Genomic DNA, 18,525 nt, shown 5'->3' on the forward strand with positions numbered 1-18,525 from the left:
AAAAAAAAAAAGAATATATTTGTTGTTAGAATGAGTAAACGAATGAACAGTAAAAATTGATTATTGCTGTTTTTATTCCCAGGATTTTTATTTACTTACATGCTTTATGCAGATAGAGATTAGGGAAATCCTTCCTGAGCAGTTCCATTGTAAATATATTTTTTTCTGAGTACAGAACTAGTAGGTACTAATTCTAGAAAGCATACAAAAATAAAAGCAGAAAAATAAAATTATATCACACTGTGTATGGTTTTGAATCATAATGGTTATACCCTGGCCATTTTCCTATGTCATTAAAACCACTTCAGAACTGTTTAAAATAAAATCAATAAATTTGAGACGTACAACCTTTCTAGAATGTTTATATTTGATGCAGTTAAGCTCTCAGAAAGACCTTGCCTTACCTTTATGAAGTTTCTCTACACTCTTGGAGTCCATAAGGTTTGATGAAAGTTAGGCTCCATTTAAAACCTATTACATTGTGTTTAGTGCCAAAGACACATTTTCTACTTCAGTACTACTGCTACTTTGTAAAACTCCGTGTTATTATCCCAGCCTTTCATCATTCACATTTCTCAAGAGCAGGGTGAGAATGCCTTGGTCAATATTCTTCACAGAGCAACACTCTATATAGTTCCAGATGACCACGTAAAGCATGAACTTCGGGGTCTGCCATTAGAAATGTAATCCTGTCTCTTTGGTAAAGTTACTTTTCTTGTATTAAAAACTGGGCGCCTGGGTGGCTCAGTTGGTTAAGCAACTGCCTTCGGCTCCGGTCATGATCCTGGAGTCCCGGGATCGAGTCCCGCATCGGGCTCCCTGCTCAGCGGGGAGTCTGCTTCTCCCTCTGACCCTTCCCCCTCTCGTGCTCTCTCTATCTCATTCTCTCAAATAAATAAATAAAATCTTAAAAAAACAACAACAACAACAACACAACTGCCCTGACTAGGAGAGGGAGCAGCTTTAAAATAAACTTTGGCCAACAGTAGATGCATCGATACGCGAGGGTTTAGCTCATTTTCGAAAGGCGTGTGAAGGGAGTTTGTCATTGTTCGATGCTGGAACGAGATGGGCACTTGGTATTTGCTCTGCTCTGCTCTAATGGTCAATGCCAGGGTCAAGAACTTTGACTTACTATAATGTCTATCCTTTATTTTCCCATTGGGGAAATCTCATCTTTTACGTTGAACTCTCTTCTATATGCACTTCCCCTCCCCCCGCCCTGCCCGGTTGTTCATTAGGATATTCAGCTTCACCTCTTTATCACCTTATGAAAGTTATTAAAACATAAGAGTGAAACAGTTTGGGCAATAAGCATGGCTTTTGAGGGCATGGTCTTTCTGTGAGTGCTTATTTTTGGTATGGAGTGCTTCCTCAGCCCAATGGGGAAGGGAGGAGCTTACGCTCAGTACTAGATGGACACCCCTCATGGAATCTGTTACTTATCCCAGGGGGCCCTATTATACGGGGTTTGTTTTCAATATTAATCTTGATATGAAAGCAGCTGCAGTTCTTTTAAAAAAAGATCATATCTCTAACTTATTTTTATGATGGCCGAAGAAATTTATAGATCGGCTTTATAGACGGATCTTATTTTTTCCCTCCGTTATTAACCAGCGCTGTGAAATGTATAGCAATTTTGCTTTTGTGCCATTATGTATTCTTCCGCTAGTAGCAATGAGAAACAAAAATCTCTTTCTAGGAATAAAGGGAGTCAGTACAGGTTGGTAATGTGTATACTTGAGTCACCATAAAAAGGTGCTAACATTTTATTTTAAAGCTAAGCAGTTTGTCCTTTTGTAATAAAGTTTCTAAGCAAAAATTTCCTCCCCAAATAAGGTTGCATTTTTTTAACTGTGGTGTGTCAAGAGGGCTGGGCAGTTTTTAAAGATAGTACCCATAAACTGTCTTTAGCTCAAAAGGCAGCCTCACGAATATCTTTTTATGATTGTTTTAAGACTTTTTGCATCTGTTTTACCTTGTTTTTGGTCACTTTTGCATTTACAATTTGATACAATTGTCCTTCATATAGTTGAGTCACTCTTCTGGAATAGAATTGGGATTTTGCTGAAGTGCATAAAATTTGATATATGATTTAAGGAGAGCTGCTTACAAATTGCTGTATAATCACATCTCTTAAATTCATGCAAGGAAATGTTAAGGTAATCTTGAATGTATTAGTATACAATGACTATTTGGGCTTCCAAGAATAAAATGCCTCCTTTACTTAGGAATACTTAAATTCATGGTTATTTTGTATAAAATGCTAGAACAAGTTTGAGCTATCCACCAGATTAACATTGGCATCTTGACTGAATGCCATTATTTGTCTCCCAGATGAAAGCCAATGGCCCGTCTTTGAAGGGATTTTACTTTATGGTTATGTTTAAGAAGCCATTAGCCTCATACTCGAAGTAATTAAAGTATAGGTCTAGGGGAAAAAAAACCAAACCCTCTCTTTCAAAAGTAAACATGTTACGAAATCTTAAATCGCAGATTTTGGAATAGCTGGTTGCAAGGAACGTAATTTTCCTCCCTCCTGCCCCAAGGCCTTATCAGAAGTGGGATTTTGAGTCTTGTGTGAGCCCTTTCCTAGTCAAAGATGCTAGATTAAAAAACAAACATAACTGGTGAGATACAGGAAACTAATGAAAGCTGTACGATCACCCATCTGGTAAAAAGTTGTCCCTACAGAATTCAGGCAATCATCAAATCACAGAATCACAAATACACAGAATGTTTGTAATCAAGATGTTCTTGCAGTGTGAGCAAAACTCCATGCCACTAGGTTATAAAACTCTAGCCCTGACATGTTTCAGTAGCCAGGAGTTTCTTAAATGCTCATTCTTATCAAGTAGCTGAGCCTTTTTTCTTAAACTTTTGGGAAGGATAGAGGTGAATTCATAGGTGTGAATCCTGTTTGATTTAAATGAGGATATATCTGGTTGGGATCTTCTTATCACTGATGATTTTGGAGTTAAGTAGGCTTGCAGTATTTGGTTTATCAAATATGATTGAGACTGGAAAACAAACACATGAAGTCACAATTCTTCAGGAAGAATTTATAGATTTGTTGCTCTTTTTTAAATGTTAGCCTTAGCATATCATGTTACACTATTTCTATTTCTTGATGTATTTGCAGCAAGGGGAAAAAAAGCAACTGACTATTTATGTATATGGAAAGCTTCCTAGCTGACAACCAACTAGTTGATACATATTTGAAACACATTTAAATAATCCTTGATTGCAGTCCATAATCTTGTAAGTAGAGCTATCCAAAGTCAGCATAATGCCCACTTGAAGAAAGACCACTGATTGTGTTTGGATAGTGCAGAAGCAATAATCCTGTAATATTTATTTTTGAAATACTTGGAGTATCTTTTGTTTATGCTTAATGTGTGGACTGATCTATATCAGGGTTTCTCAGTCTTGCTACTGTTGACATTTTGGACAGGATAATTCTTTATTGTGGGAGCTGTTCTGTGCATGGTAATATCTCTGGCTTTTGCCCACTAGATGCCAGAAGCACCTCCTAGTTGTGACAGTAAAAACTCTCTCCAGACATTATCAAATGTCTCTTGGGGGTAGGGGGGCAAAATTGTCCGTGGTTGAGAATTCGTGGTCTGCCTGCCTCTCTGCTTCCATCTGCATATCTACATCTCTGGCTTTATCAGCATCTCTGTATTAGCATATTTGTTCTAGGCACGTGAACACCCTACACTTTAAGAGCACTACATTTTATACTTTAGAGATCAAAGAACAGAAGACTGATAATAGGAAGTCATGGATGTTTTGAAGGAATTCATGATAAATGTTAATTAGGGTGACCAGCTGAAATGAGAGAGCGTGTGTTACCATTGGTTAGTAGAGTTTAGTTACGAAACTCAAGAAATGCTGTAATCGGTTAAAATGTTTTCATTTAAAAAACTGAGGGACATTTGGCTTCATATGCTGTTCCTTTTTTTACATTTGAAATTTCATATGGTATGCAAGAAGCACCGCCTAGGAGACTTACTAAGGGTATTCGGTATAAATCGGTCACATCGTGAGAGACCTTAAAGTTTGTTTTCAGTGGAAAGTCTCTGAGGCCCTTAGTCATTTGATTGCAGCATGAACCACAGAGTCTGGAAGCATGAGGAAAATAACTCCGATTTTATCTTCTCTGATTTTCCCTTTCTGTTTTGTTTTAAGGCTTGGCCGTACTCCGGCAGACCTTAACAGTGGTTCACCTGAATTCGATGTGGACTGAATCATGTGTAGAAAAAGAAATAGCTTGGTAACATGTTTTTAACCACACCGAAGCTGCCAATTGGAAGTACCCCCGAGCTTGATCCCGAGACACTGCCTGATCACTTGAGTACCTACTGTGTGCTCAGTGGCCAATGAGGCTCTTATATCTGCCCTCAAGGGAGACAGATGTGAAAGTAGATCACTTGAGCACAGCCCAGAGTGATGCACAGACCACCTTGGAGGAGAACTCGGTGCAGCCAGGGTTGGGCAAGGTGGTCCCAAGGAAGACTTTTCCGAGGGGCTAGTTCCTGACCATACTTGCAGATGATACCTACTGTGCGTATCAGTGGATCCATTTCCTATAAACGAATTCACACTGAAGTGCCCCTAACAGATGAGAGCTAAGTTCTTATTCCTCCCAGGGATATTAGAATCTATCACGAGACACAGCCCTTTCTAAATGTAGGTAAGGCACTGTCCTGCTAGTGATGGAAATCTGCACGTGATGGTCAAAACTTTGGGAGCCAGAGTCTTTCTGGCTCTAATCCTGACCTCAAAGAAAGTAGCCACCTTTTCCATCCAGACTAATCCCTACTCTTAGCTATCATTTCAGTGCTTTTCAAGAAACCAGAACAGACCAAGCACATCTGTTTTACAAGTCTCTGTCGTTACATAAAAGATGCCCACAGTTTGCCAGAAACAATCTGAAACACACAGAATAGACATTACCCTTACTTTCTGGAAGTTATGCTCTGAATCATGTTATCTTCTGCTTCTTGTAGGCTGCTCTTCCCCTCAGTTTGGTGTTTAGTCTTGCTGCCACCTACAAACATGTGCAAATCTCCTTTTATCCATACAGCATGTTTGAGCTAAACCTCTCCAAAATATACTCTGTACCTGCTGGCTCCTGTTTCAACCCTCCCTCTGCCCTCCCTGCCAAGAAGGCTTGTATTCCCATTTCTTGGTCAGCCAGGCCCACTTTTACGACTTAGGCCTTTGCCCAAGTGGTTTTCTCTACCACAATACTCTTGTCTCACCGGCAAGCTCCTACACATCCTTCAAGGCCCCACTCAGATGGCTCCTCTTCCTTGCAATCTGCTGACTTTTCACGGGGAATGCTTTGCGTATATCCAAACACAGTAGCACCTGCCACATGGAGTCTGAGTCTTACATACTTTTTACCCAATATCCACCATTATCTCTTTTATATTATAGGCACTTAATATATACTACATAAAATATTTCCATCACCCATTTATTTTTCCCAGATGAACAAAGTCCTACCTTTCCAGGCTCCTCCTCTCAGCTTTCTTAATTTTTTTTTTTTTTTTAGAAATTCTTTTTTTTTTTTTTTAAGATTTTATTTATTTATTTGAGAGAGAGAGAATGAGAGACAGAGAGCATGAGAGGGAGGAGGGTCAGAGGGAGAAGCAGACTCCCTGCCGAGCAGGGAGCCCGATGCGGGACTTGATCCCAGGACTCCAGGATCATGACCTGAGCCGAAGGCAGTCGCTTAACCATCTGAGCCACCCAGCTTTCTGACATATACCAAGTGCCTCTCCCATGTAAGACCATTTGCTGGGGGGCCTTGTGTTGTCTCACTCCTTCTACAGCCCAGTCCCCCCAAAGCTCTATTCTTCTGTCCTCAGAAGTAAAGAAACAGAAATTCAGAGCGGTGACATGAAGCAACTTACCTGATGATCTCCAGCTTGTAAGCGATAGAACTGGGATTTGAACTTGGATCTCTCTGGCCTATTCATTCACTCACATGTTCAACAAATATTTACTGGGCACCTACATACCGTGGGCCACCCATTGTCCTCGGGCCAGAGGAGACCACATGGAGCCAGTTGTGAAGCAGAAACCTACACAGAGTGAGGAGAGAGGGGAGAGTGGTTGGGTCAGGAGGACGGCAGGTGCAAAGGCCCATAGAAGAGAGTGAGGAGTAGTCAGGGCAGTGTGCAGGGCATTGTGCTTGGGGCTTAGTGAAGAGGGAGTTTGGAGAAGCAACTAGCTGCCAGATCATACAGGAACTTGGATTTTACTCTAAATATCACTGGGAAGCCATTGGAGTTCTTTGAGTAGTAAAACTCTCCTGTTCTGCTAATAGAAGCCATGACAGCGTGTAAAACAGACATGCGTGGTCTGTTTTGGTGTCTTCAGAGCTCACTGAAATGTCACCTTGCCATTAGTACAATGGAAAAGGTGGCTTTTTAGGTCTATTCAATCCTCAAAACCCTGAAGCACACAGAGGCCCAGTAGCTCGTGCACAGTTCCATGGCTAGCAAGCAGATCAGCTGGGATTCGAACTTGTCCTTAAGACAAGTTCAGTAACTTGCCTACCATCCCACAGCTAGTTTGGCAGGATTGCAGTTCAAAGCCAGTTAGTGTGACTTTCGAGATGAAGTGTTCTCCATATTCGAGTCTTCCCACTCTTGCCTCTGCCCAGTCTAGACACCTACAACCTCATGCCAGTCTTGAAGTCTTCTTAACTGGTCTTGCTTCCAGTTTTTCCCAGCATTACCCTTGTCCATCTCAGACTATCCATGTGCTCAGGGGTGGGTTTTCCATCTCTCTCTACTTCTTCCTTCCAACAAAATCCTTCACAGCCCTTTGGATTTAGTGCATTTCCAAGTGTTTAGATTGGCCTTGGGGGCTCTCCAGGGCCTGGCTGCCTGCCATCTCCCCCAGCCTACCTCCCCCTCTCTCAGTAATGGGCACCTACCTGCGGCCGCATTGGTCTCTCCATTGTTCACGTAGGTCTGCAGCTTCGCACACTCTGTTCCCTCTGCCTGGGGACGCCCCCTCCTCCTCTCTCCTTCCTTGGTTCAAGACTTGTTCCTGAGTGGCCATTTCCTTTTGGTTCTTCTAAATGTGCATATCATTTGTCAGTGTGGCTCCCTGACTTGGCACTTAGGTTGAGAAATGTTGTTGCCTCATCTCCCTAACTGGGTTGTCATCCCTTAAAAGCAACAAGAGTATCTTCTACTTCTTGCTGTCTTCGGAAAGGTAGATATATTCCCCAGACGTATCCTTTGAGTTGGCATCTAGTAGGTATTGGGTTCAGTGTTGGTAAGGCCTTTTGGCAGGGGAGGCGAAAAAACCAGAATTACACCAAAGATGTTGCCACTTAGCCGCATACATGTTACAGTTGATTTCTTTTTGTTGGGGTGTGTTTAAGGCAAATCAGGGCTTGCTTTTCCCATTCTCTGAATATTGGTGATGCTTGCTTGTTGGGCCAGTCCCAAAGATTGCTCCATTTTTGTTAAAAAGAAAACTTGATTTGGGAAGCTTAGTATCCTCTCCTCTGCTTCTATTTGTTTTTCTGATATTAAACAAGTGCAGTTGGGTTTGAGAGGGTGTTGTGGTTTTTTTTTTTCCCTTGCCACCTCTAACTAGTCCAGATGGTTATGCAATTTACAGACTCAAATGTGTCCAGATCATGCAAATCCAAAGGCCTCCGTGTTTGGGTAGAGTCCATATGTTTAGGCATTGTTGTTCCTTGTGTGGGTCCACAGAACTTGTTGAGAAATCTAATACTGGAACTTGCACTCCCTACTTGGTCCAACTTAGGATGTTCCTGTCCTTTCTTCTGCTTATGAGGGTTGAGAGAGCGGCTGATGGTCACCTCATGGGCGGTTCCATTTTCCTGTAAGTGAGGACGGTAAGAAGAGTTTGGAAATAATTGAGCCGAGCTTTTATTGCTCTAAACAAAACAGCTTGTGCTACATCAGCATTTCAATGAGATCATCATCAGAGGTATGGAAAGGTTTATTAAAAAAAAAAGAAATTTTCATATTCACCTAAAATGAACGAGGCTAGTCGTTTTCAAATATCAGTGTGTCCTAGAATTCCTGAGAAGCTGGTTAAACATACAGATTTGTACGGTCCCGCCACCTAGAGATTCTGATACAGTAAACTTTGCAGAATCGAGTAATCCGCATTTTTAACAGGCATCTGGTTAATCTGGTTAATTGGTGGTCCCTGGTGCCACACTTTGAGAAACTCTGACCTAGCTGATAAAGCGAACATTTTTTAAAAACAATATTTTAAATTAGAAAAAAAAATCAACTGTCATATTTATTACTAAATATTTAATACTCAGATTCTTGCCCCCTTGATGTTAGATTATTGGCTTTCTCTTCTCTGGATTCTCTACCTGCCGGCCAAAATCAGTGTGGTTCGCTGCGGTATATTTTCAACCACCAAGGCACACCCCCCTTCACACTCCAACCCCACCCACCCAGGCCTCTCTCTCTTTTCTATAAAAGGGTTGGTGCATTTTCTAGGATAAAGCATTTTTTTTTCAAGCTAAGTATCTCTAATGTTTAAAATATTAATTTTATTAGAATATAGAACTCTTCCTTATTTCCCCTTTTTTCCATAGGTGTGGTTTGTCCAGGGACCTGCGGGGACAGATGCTTGGTTTCTCCTTTTGGCTTGAATTTCAGGTGCTTAAACCGGCCCTGGAGCGCAGTTCTGCATACCAGCCTTTCCCATCTAGAAATTAATTTATTTGTTCATTCATTCAATACAGATTTGTTGAACACCTACTATTTATCAAGCTCTCCTTGGCACTGGGACATCAGCATAAACAGTGCAACACATGCTTATCCTCATTACATTTACATTCTAGTTGGGGGAGAAAGACAATATGTTACGTGGAAAAGTGTCGTGGGAAAAATCAGGATGGGGAAGAGGGATAGAAAGTGGTGGAGGAGGAGGAGGGCTGCAAAGACATTTTATAGCATAGTCAGGAGGTGACATTTGAGAAAAGACTCTAAGGGGAAGTGAGTGAGCCATGAGGTTCCCATGAGTGTCCCATGAGGACATTGATGGGGATGATGGTTCAGGGAGAGGAACCACCTTGCACAAAGGCCCTGAGGTCAGAATGTGTCTGGGGTCCTGGAGGAACAACAGGGAAGCCAACAGGGTTAGGGTAGGATAAGCAAGGGGGAGAGCATTGGCCAAGGGTCAGAGAAGAAACGGGGGGCCATTGTGAAGTCCTGGCTTCTTCCCTGAGGGAATAGGAAGCCATTGGAAAGTTCTATGCAGAGGAGAGATAGGATCTGACTTAGGTTTTCAAGGGATCTCTTTGGCTCTGTGTGTTGGAGCCAGCAGGACCGGCTAGGAGGTGACCGTGGTGACCCAGGAGGGGATGGGTGGCTTGGGCCAGGGTGACAAAGTGGTCAGCTGTGGGGGCATAAGGAAAGATGAGCCAACAGAATCTTTGATGATTTGATGGGGGCAGGGAGAAAGAGTGGATGATTTGTGGCCTGAGTCACCGGAATGAGTCATCTCCCCATCAAAGGAGATGGGGAAGGCCGCGGGTGGAGCAGGTTTGGGGAGAAGATAAGGAATTCAGCTTCGTGCATATGATCGAGCTGCCTATTGACATCCAAATGCAAATGCTGTAGGCAGTTGGATAGATGAGTCTGGCACTCGGGAGATAATTATCTAGGAGTTTTTAGCATATGGAAAGGAAGGCAAATAATATTTTTGAGAGTTTATTTTCTTAAAAAAAATCGTGCTTTATATTTGAACCTGTTAATATATGTATGCATATGTATATGCACACATATGTGTGTACATCATCCTCTCTCTGTATATAACTGTATATACATAATTAGCAGAAGTGTGTGTTTGCGCACTCGTCTGTATATCTTCTCCTGCTAATTATACGTCCTGGTCCATTGTTTGCAGGTTTTGGTTTCCAGGCTACTGTTGCACCCATAACCTTTGGTATAGGCTGTCTTTACTCCAGATCCACCCCTGATAATCACCAGTATTTATTGTCATCTGCCATACTGCGCTTGTGTTCACTCTTTGGGGCTCTCTATCTTGAAACAGATGACTGCTGGTGGAAATGGTTAAAACTTGATTATCTCGGGTAAGTCCTTTTCCAGGGGGGTAGTTAGCCGAGCCTTTGAGAGTGTGTGAACTTTGTGAGCGAGAGGCACTCTGCCTTCTCATCACGCGACCGTGCTTGGCACGCTGGGGCCATGATGGCACAGTTCATTTGTGTAAGCAACTTGACAGATGTCCTTACTGAGGCATCAAATTGGATGGTGTCTGCTAACAAATCTAATGGGAAAAAAAGAAAAGAGAATTCGAAGGATTATCTTTTTTTTCAGGATTAAATTTGTGCCGTTTAGCTGTTTGATACCCTGTAGTTAATGCCGCTTTATTAGAAGCCCATACAATTCTTCACATGGGTGTCAAAATAATTTCAGTGAAAATGATGTTGTGTGGACTCATCAGGCTGAAGTATTCGTCTTGTGATTACAGATGGGTTTTTGTCTGGGCTGCTCTACTTTCTTCCAAGCCTTTTGCGGGACAAGCTAGAATTAACAATCTCCATTAATTTACTTTGGCACTTCACACGGTGAAACAGGCCATGAACACGATGGTCTCTAATAAATTTTTCTAGAAATCCTGCAATGCTCCTTTTTAATTGATGTCCTTCATAAATTGTATTTGCCGAAGCTGTAATTATTCATCAAGCAGCAAAAGCAAATCTACCTCCAAGTACAATGAAGATGTTCTTTTGTGAAATTATTAAGATACAGAAGTTCGACATGCAGAGTAATTTAGTTCTGCTTTATAATTATATCTTTGGGGATTATATCTTTGGGGATCACATCTATTAGAGCCTATCAAAGTGGAAAGGACCGATCATCCCCAGTGTACTTCATAAATGCCCCTGCCTCGCAGTGACCATTCCCCCAATATATAATAAGCTCTTGGAAACCATTGGAATTGGCCTATTTCTTTCATAATGTTTTTATATGCTCTTTGCAATAGTAACTCCCTGTTTGAAATTTGAAATATTTTTTGACTCCTGAAGTCACATTATAAAACCTTATATTGGTTGAGTTAGGGATCTTCCAAGGAATATGCATGGAGAGCTACCATCTAGAAAGTTTGGAAATAAGCCAATTAAGATGACCCAGAATGTGTAATTTTTAGAAATTCTTATTCAGGTGATTTTGCAAAATGGGTAAACTTTACCGTGGTACAAAATGGGGATATTAGCTTTAGTAAGGATTCAGGGAAAATAAAGAGTATTGTCAATAAAGGCTTTGGAACAACGTTTCCCAGAGTGTTCCCACAGACTGTTGTGGGGGAAACCAAAAGCAGGGTCCCATGGCAAATTTGGGGGGAGGGAGGAGATTTACTATCTTCCACTTAAAGAAACATATAAGCTCCATCCAGATAGGAACTCTGTCATCTTTCTCACCATTTTGTGGCCAGTGCCTTACACACAGGAGGAGCATAAGTAAATGAATGAGCTGCAGGACTTCTCAGGACGTTTAACTTGGTGTAGCAGGCACTGTGGCTCATCAAAGAGGGGCAGTGGTCTGCAGCCTTTCTCAAACTTCTGAGCCTTGGAACTCTTTCCTTGAGGAGCATTCTCCTAGACTGAGGTACCTGGAAACCCCTCCTGGGAAATTCTAGCCCTGAGTAAGACCGATAAAAATGGAGTTTTAACCTTGAATTGATCACTGAGTGAAATGTTCAAGGTTTTGTAGCTATTGGAACGCAAGTGATACATATTGTGAGGCAAGTGGGATCCCACACTCCCATGTTTACATCTATGATTTTGGGCATTGACCCCTAGAAGCCTCAGTCTGTTTATCTACAAAATAGGGATAATGATTTTTTTTTTCTAACTTGTTCTGGGGAAAATAAATTACATTTGGTCACACTTGGAAAAGTTAAATGAAGTAATGGATGTAGAGGGCTTGTCAGGGTAATTATTAGTATTACTGTCATTATCGTTCTCAATATCATCATAAAAAAGTAAGTGACAAAATTGCTCCAGTCAGGATGTGTGATTATGAGACGCTGAAGTTAAAGAAATGTGATCGGGTCTTTCTAACCGCTCCCCCCACCCCCGACAACAAACAATGAAGTGCTTATAATATGCGGGTCATTGTTGTTGGTTTTGGGGGAGACAGTGGTGAACGCAGTGAAGGCCCTTTCCCTCATGGACCTAGGGGTTTTTTGTAATATCTTGTGTTTACTGATGTCAATGTCTCTTAGAACATAAAGTAAATTTAATCGTACACAATTCAGTTAAAGTTAATTGTTCTGAGGTCATTATATTAGAGATCTGCCCCAAAGGATCACTTTTTCTCTCAGAATCAGATCTGTTCGTACACAAAACGAGTAAAGGAGGATTCCTAGGTCACATTTTAAAATAAAACAAATTAAATTAAGCTAGTGTTACCAGATAAGGTAAATCAAATGGAAAGTGGCATCCCTTTCATCCTGATCAGTTTAACCACACTGTGGGGTGGCCAAATTTAGCAAGTAAAAATACACAATAGCCCGTTATAGTGGAATCGCAGATAAACAGAGAATGCTTTTTTAACTATTCTAAGTATATCCCAAATAGTGCGTGGGACATACTTATACTTGGAGTTCTTTATTTGAAAGCCAAATTTAACTGGATACCCTATATCTTACCCAGCTACCCTAGCAGGCCAACCCAGGGGCCGAGCCACCTATTCAAGAGAAAGACAGTTCCCCACGTAAGTCAGTGTTTGCGGCCATCTTTGTAGGGGAGCTATTTTTACCCCAACCTGAACAGAAACCTTTGCTTCTATTTGAAATGATTTATAACTGTTCCCGCCTGATCGCCGAGTGTTTCCAAATTAAAAGCCATTAATTAAGGCCTTATATAGATACAAAAGATATGCGAGGAGTGCTTTGTAATTCCAGCTCAGTACTTCAGGTGAGAGCTTTTCAAATTACGTGGACCGCTGGAGCCACCTGCTTGACTAAACGCAGCGCGGCGGGCGCGTGGCTCATCAGCGCACCGCGGTGCCAGTGTTGTTACTGATTTTTCTCATTTCTCCAGGGCAAATACTAATTAATGGATACAATTCACAGCTGATTAGCTGTAGTTTCTTCAGTAATTACATTCGCATACTAACTGTTCAGAAGAGGATTTCTAACCCAGTTCTTATTTCACTCTAAGCTTAATTTGTTTTTTGAATTGTTTAGGCCCTTAGTTTAATAGCCATTTTATTTTTCTTTGTTGTTTTAGGTGCTATTAGATAATAAGTGAGTTTAATCTTAAAAAAAAAATACTCTCTGATAATGAGCTGCTTTCCTTAAATGGATTTCTAATTCCCCAACAAAAACCTGCATTTAAATAACGTTAAAGCTGGGATGCAGATTGCCGGGATGGGTGACTGGAATGCACGTCGTGACCCAGGTTCTCAGAAATACCCAAAAAGGACGTTCGGAAGGGGGGCCTGAGATTTTGTCCAAGGATCATTAATTCATGGAAAATTCCAAGACAGAAACCTATGCTTTTTCTTGCATATAATTAACAGTGTAGAAAAATGGGGAAAATATGTCTGTCTGGGGGCGGGGGGGTGCAGCAGTGCATGGGCGTGGGCATCTGCTCGCATACGTACCTTTCTTAATTTTAAAATTATGTTTAAACCACTTTATTGAGATCTGATGGACATACAACAAACTGTGCCTATTTCACGTAGACACCTTGGTGAGTCTGGAGATAAGTGTACGTGGGTGAAACCATCCCCCCATGTTTTTGATATCACGTGCCTTCAGAGAAACTAGATAAAGGTCTTTGTTGAGTGCTAACAAATACATCTTTCAGAAATCCTCATAAAGATGTTTATCCAAATGAATCTGAGGGCTCATTGTGTGAGTATGTATTTAGGGGTCGTTTTCCAGGGTGGGATTTTGCTTCTGTAGACCAGAGCAGCCCTCTGGAGCCATTGGAGCCTTTCCTGTAAATCCTGCTTGGTTTTTGGATCCCTGACATGATAAGGTGTAGCATGTCAATCCCTCTTCTGTGCACGAATCTTACAGGTTGAGAGTCAGGGGCTGAGAGCCCCCTGGAAATAAGTGTTAGGTTTGCTGAGAGGAGGATTATGTGGGTCTTCCATGTCTATGTGTCTGTATTTATTGTCTATATTTATCTGTCTCTCTATCTGTACACCTCTCTCTCTCTCTCCCCTTGGGAAAGTTATGCCTTTTACTTTAAATAATTAACTAGCTCTATTTATATTAGAGAATGGATATATACATTTCACCCTTTGGAGACCAAACCTGTGTGTTATTTGATGCACTGAAGGAAGGGAATAATACACATTATAAAAAAGAAGGGCATTCTTTCACCATTTAAAGATGATGAAAATAATATAGCTCCAAGTAATTATGCTCACAGAGCCTTTCCATATTGCCAGACTGATAACGAAATGTTTAAAGCAACAAAACGTGCCTACTTACACCATCTGAACCTGAAAATACATTTCTGGCAAAATCCAAGTTTTACATTTTGATAACAGGTCTCTCACAGTAAAGAGCTTATGTCTGAAATGCTGATACAGTCTTATTTGTGACGCTATGAATAGGCTATTGTGTTAGGGAATTAAATAAAAATTGCTGTGTTCATAGGATCCCGCTTATTTTTTAAACCTCTTTGCACATAATGTTACATTGAGAGATTAAATATCACTGTTTTCAACAGCTCTGATGGACATAGATACCGTTTTCAACTCTGTTTGGAGATTTAAAAAAATACTCTTTAGTCTCATTACTTATTTATATTCACGCCACACCCCATTCACAAGAAAATAGAACTTGAGTCCCAAGAATTGAATTCCATTCCCTTTATTTCACATTGTAACCTCCTCACACTTGTGACGTCTGTTCCTGAAAAGTACGCTACGAAATCCCAACCTGCTCTAAAAATGTGTCAAGGTGATTTTCTTGGGAACTTTGCCTTCCACCCTCTGACAAATGCCAGTTCAGCAAACCACACCCACTCGTGACCAGTTGGCCAAACGTTTGTAGATTGTCTCCCTTTGCCGCCAGTCTTGATGAGAAACAACAACATGTTCTAGAATTTTCAAGTTAGCTTAACTCTGTGCTCTGTTTTCTGAGAAATGACAGCATGTAGCCCAGAGCCTCTGTCACGGTTCCCATTCGGTCTGAGGAAAACCACTCTTTTATCTCATGACACCAGCATTCTTGCCAAATCCCACTGGAGTATTAAGTAAACCCCCAGGATTCTTTATTTTTCTGCATATTAACGTAAAACAATCTGTTTTCTTTCAGTTTGGGAGTAACAATAATTACATGAACATGGCTGAGGCAAACAATGCTTTCTTTGCAGCCAGTGAGGTAGGTGGTGTCGGTCTTCATATGTCTGTTCATGTTTTGTGTGTCATTTAGATCATTTAGAAGGCTTGAAGGGAAAAGCAAAGTATCGAATTTATCTCTCTTATGTGGTGCAAGGTAACAACTCTGGAGGAGAAACGAGAAAAACCTTTTGGAAAAGAAAATGACCTGACAAGTCTGTCACTTGTCCAGAGGCTGTTTCTCACGTTAGTGATTCACACACATCTCTTGATGAAAAGAAATACGCATGCAAACGAAAGTAAATACGGAAGAAAGTACATGAAATCTATCTACCCGAATTGGTATCTGGGCAAATCAAGTGGTGATTTTGAAAACTAAGGATGGAAGTGACTTTTCGTTAGAAAATATTTCAACTTCACCTAGCTCTGGGGATAATTTCAGTAAGATGCCATGGTTGGGGAAATGATGTGGCAGAAAAGTATTATAGTTTCTTGGGTATTCAGGGGGAGTGAGGGCAAGTGAGTGTTTTGTTCTCTTGTTAGATTCCCCACAGCCTGTTACGGTGCCTGGCGCATAGTAGGTGTTCAATGAATATAGATAGAATGAATGAATGAAAGGATATACTCCAAGACTTGGCCATCGTGGGGGGAAAGCTGGATGGCCGACTCTAGAGGCAGCACCATGGGGGCTCTGGGTCTGTCTAGAACATACTGGAACAAATGGAGCAAACGTCTTCTTGTTGCTGTCTTTACTGCGTTCCCTACTTACTGACCTACGGCCGTTGTCTGGGCTCACTGGCCTGCCCTCCAGAAAAACCTCGATCTTGATGAGATCAAGAAAACAGGTTCCAAAAAAAAAAAAGGGCAAATGGTGAGATTTCAGATTTTAAAACAAGAACACACAGGTGCAAGTGGCCCAAATGGGACATTTCCTCCTGGGGTTCCCGTAATAAAAAGTCCTCATTTTCCAAATACATTCAGATATAGGAAACTGAACTAGCTTGACCCCAGAGGATGAAAATCGTAATGGCTTTGTAAATGATCTTGGTACAGGGAAGCAAGTGGGTACGAAAGAAATTAACTTGGAGAAATTGTTAGAAAAAATGGGGAATTAGGAATTAAGGGTATTCGTAGATTAATCATTTTTTACGGTGACCATCCTCTCTCTCACCAAGAATTCGGCCCAGATAAGGGATATTGTCCGGGACTGGCGGCTGTGTTGTTTGTGATAATGAACACAGACCCCATCTGTAAGGACAACATGATGTTTCATTCTGTAGGATTTTTTCCCTACGTTTGAATCAAACATTGATGAAAGCTCTACCCCCAGCAGCTGTTCAGAGACAATTTAATTCCAGCTGTGATAATTCACCGTGTCAGACATTGGCTGTTATATGTTGATACAACAGTTCTCCGGATTTGCATTTTTATCAAAAGGAACAAATGTTTTGAACATTTCAGTACAGATGGTATTTAACCATGTACATACTATTTTAACATGTTCAAGGTAAACACTTGAAGAGTCAGTGTCTGTAAAAAGGAATCGTGATAGACTCGCGATAATGAACCTGGTAGTGGTCGTGTGGCAGAGTTGCAAAAGTCAGTGTCCTTTTTTTGTTGGTGGTGTGGCCAAAAGTGGTTATTGCATCATCTCAGACATATCCAGGATTTGCACTTGCTCTTTTCTCTAAGGAGTGCTTAACTGTATAGTTCATATATTACCTCTTTTTGAAAGTGGTTTCAGATTTTAACATTTTCTTGGTTATTTATTATAATGTCGTTTTATTATATTGTTTTACTAGGTTATGCTATAGTAATGGACTGGATTCTTCCTTAAAATTAATTTGTTTTTTTTTAAAAATCACACCACAGGGACGTATTATACGTAAGACATCTCTCTGTTCTTTAACAAAAATAAAAACGAAAGCCTCCTTAATTTTGACCGCCTAGCGGAAGACATGCTTTATGTTAGAGTTTAAGCGCTAATCTGATGCAATGATTTTGCCGTACATCTTTTCTTGACAAAAAATAATGCCCAAGTAAATGTTAATGCACCGCATTATAGCATGTGCCTAATTTCCCAATCATTGCATTAAAAGTAAATTTATTTGTTTTTTTTTAACATTTTAATGAGTGCAAACTAATTCAGGAAGACTTTAGGTTTGAATGCTGTAAAGTTGAAATTGTGCCTGAAACCAATTCCCTTCACATAGATATGGCCCTGTAGATAACACCACAGGGACTCGGATACTCTGAGTTTGAAATTCACACATTTGCTTTATGTTTTCTGTCTGTGTCATGATTACCCTGACCATTTTTAAAGTACTTTAAATATTTATTGAAATAATATTTCAAGTGTTAATTACAGTGGTAATGAAAACAGCCAAATGCCACATATCAAGAATGAGTGTTTATCCGTATTGTTAATGTGATATGTTAGATTTCATTAAGCAGTAATGGGGTAGCAAATGAGTCACAAATTACAGTTGCATCTGTTACTAGACCACATTAGTGCCAAAGTAATGGCAAATGCAGCTATAGGGTTATGTTCATTAGCCAACCACGTTTGTGGCCAATCCATCCCTTTGTGTTTGAGAACTCGGGGTACCGCGGTCAGACAATGACATCTTTTGGGGGGTCAGGATTAGAATAAATATGTCAAAGAATCTATTACTTCATTCTAGCTTTCAAATATGTTTTTATGCTCTCATGTTTTGCATATATTGAATCTGCCAGGAGCCTCAAGATGTTCACTTGTCCCACCATAGCCTCCCATAGCTTGTGACCTCTTTATTTCTGGGAAGATAAAATTACCAGTTGACAGGTTCTATATGCAAGGAATGGTTTGGTTTTGTTGTTTTTTTTTGTTTTTCCTTGAGTTCATTTGTTTTCTCACAAGTGGTTATTTAGTTTGAAGAATGATGGTTTGTAGTTCTTAATTAGTTCTCTTTTTTTAAAGATTTTATTTATTTATTTGACAGAGAGAGACACAGCGAGAGAAGGAACACAAGCAGGGGGAGTGGGAGAAGGAGAAGCAGGCTTTCCACTGAGCAGAGAGCCCGATGCGGGGCTCGATCCCAGGACCCTGGGATCATGACCTGAGCCGAAGGCAGACGCTTAACGACTGAGCCACCCAGGCGCCCCCTTAATTAGTTCTCTTAACTGATTG

At 40.8% G+C, this 18,525-nt stretch overlaps 1 protein-coding gene across 2 annotated transcripts in view; it reads left to right on the forward strand.

Moving 5' to 3' along the window:
* Nucleotides 1-18,525, forward strand: part of TOX3 (TOX high mobility group box family member 3) — a 105,063-nt gene that overhangs the window by 59,076 nt on the left and 27,462 nt on the right. For both annotated transcript variants that reach the window (XM_006738197.3, XM_031033439.2), the window contains exon 2: nt 15,334-15,399. In XM_006738197.3, the coding sequence (XP_006738260.2) occupies nt 15,334-15,399 (66 nt within the window). The remainder of the gene's footprint in view (nt 1-15,333; nt 15,400-18,525) is intronic.

Source organism: Leptonychotes weddellii, chromosome 16 (genome assembly GCF_054177405.1).
Source record: "Leptonychotes weddellii isolate Sample4059 chromosome 16, ASM5417740v2, whole genome shotgun sequence".
NCBI classification, from domain to species: Eukaryota; Metazoa; Chordata; class Mammalia; order Carnivora; family Phocidae; genus Leptonychotes; species Leptonychotes weddellii.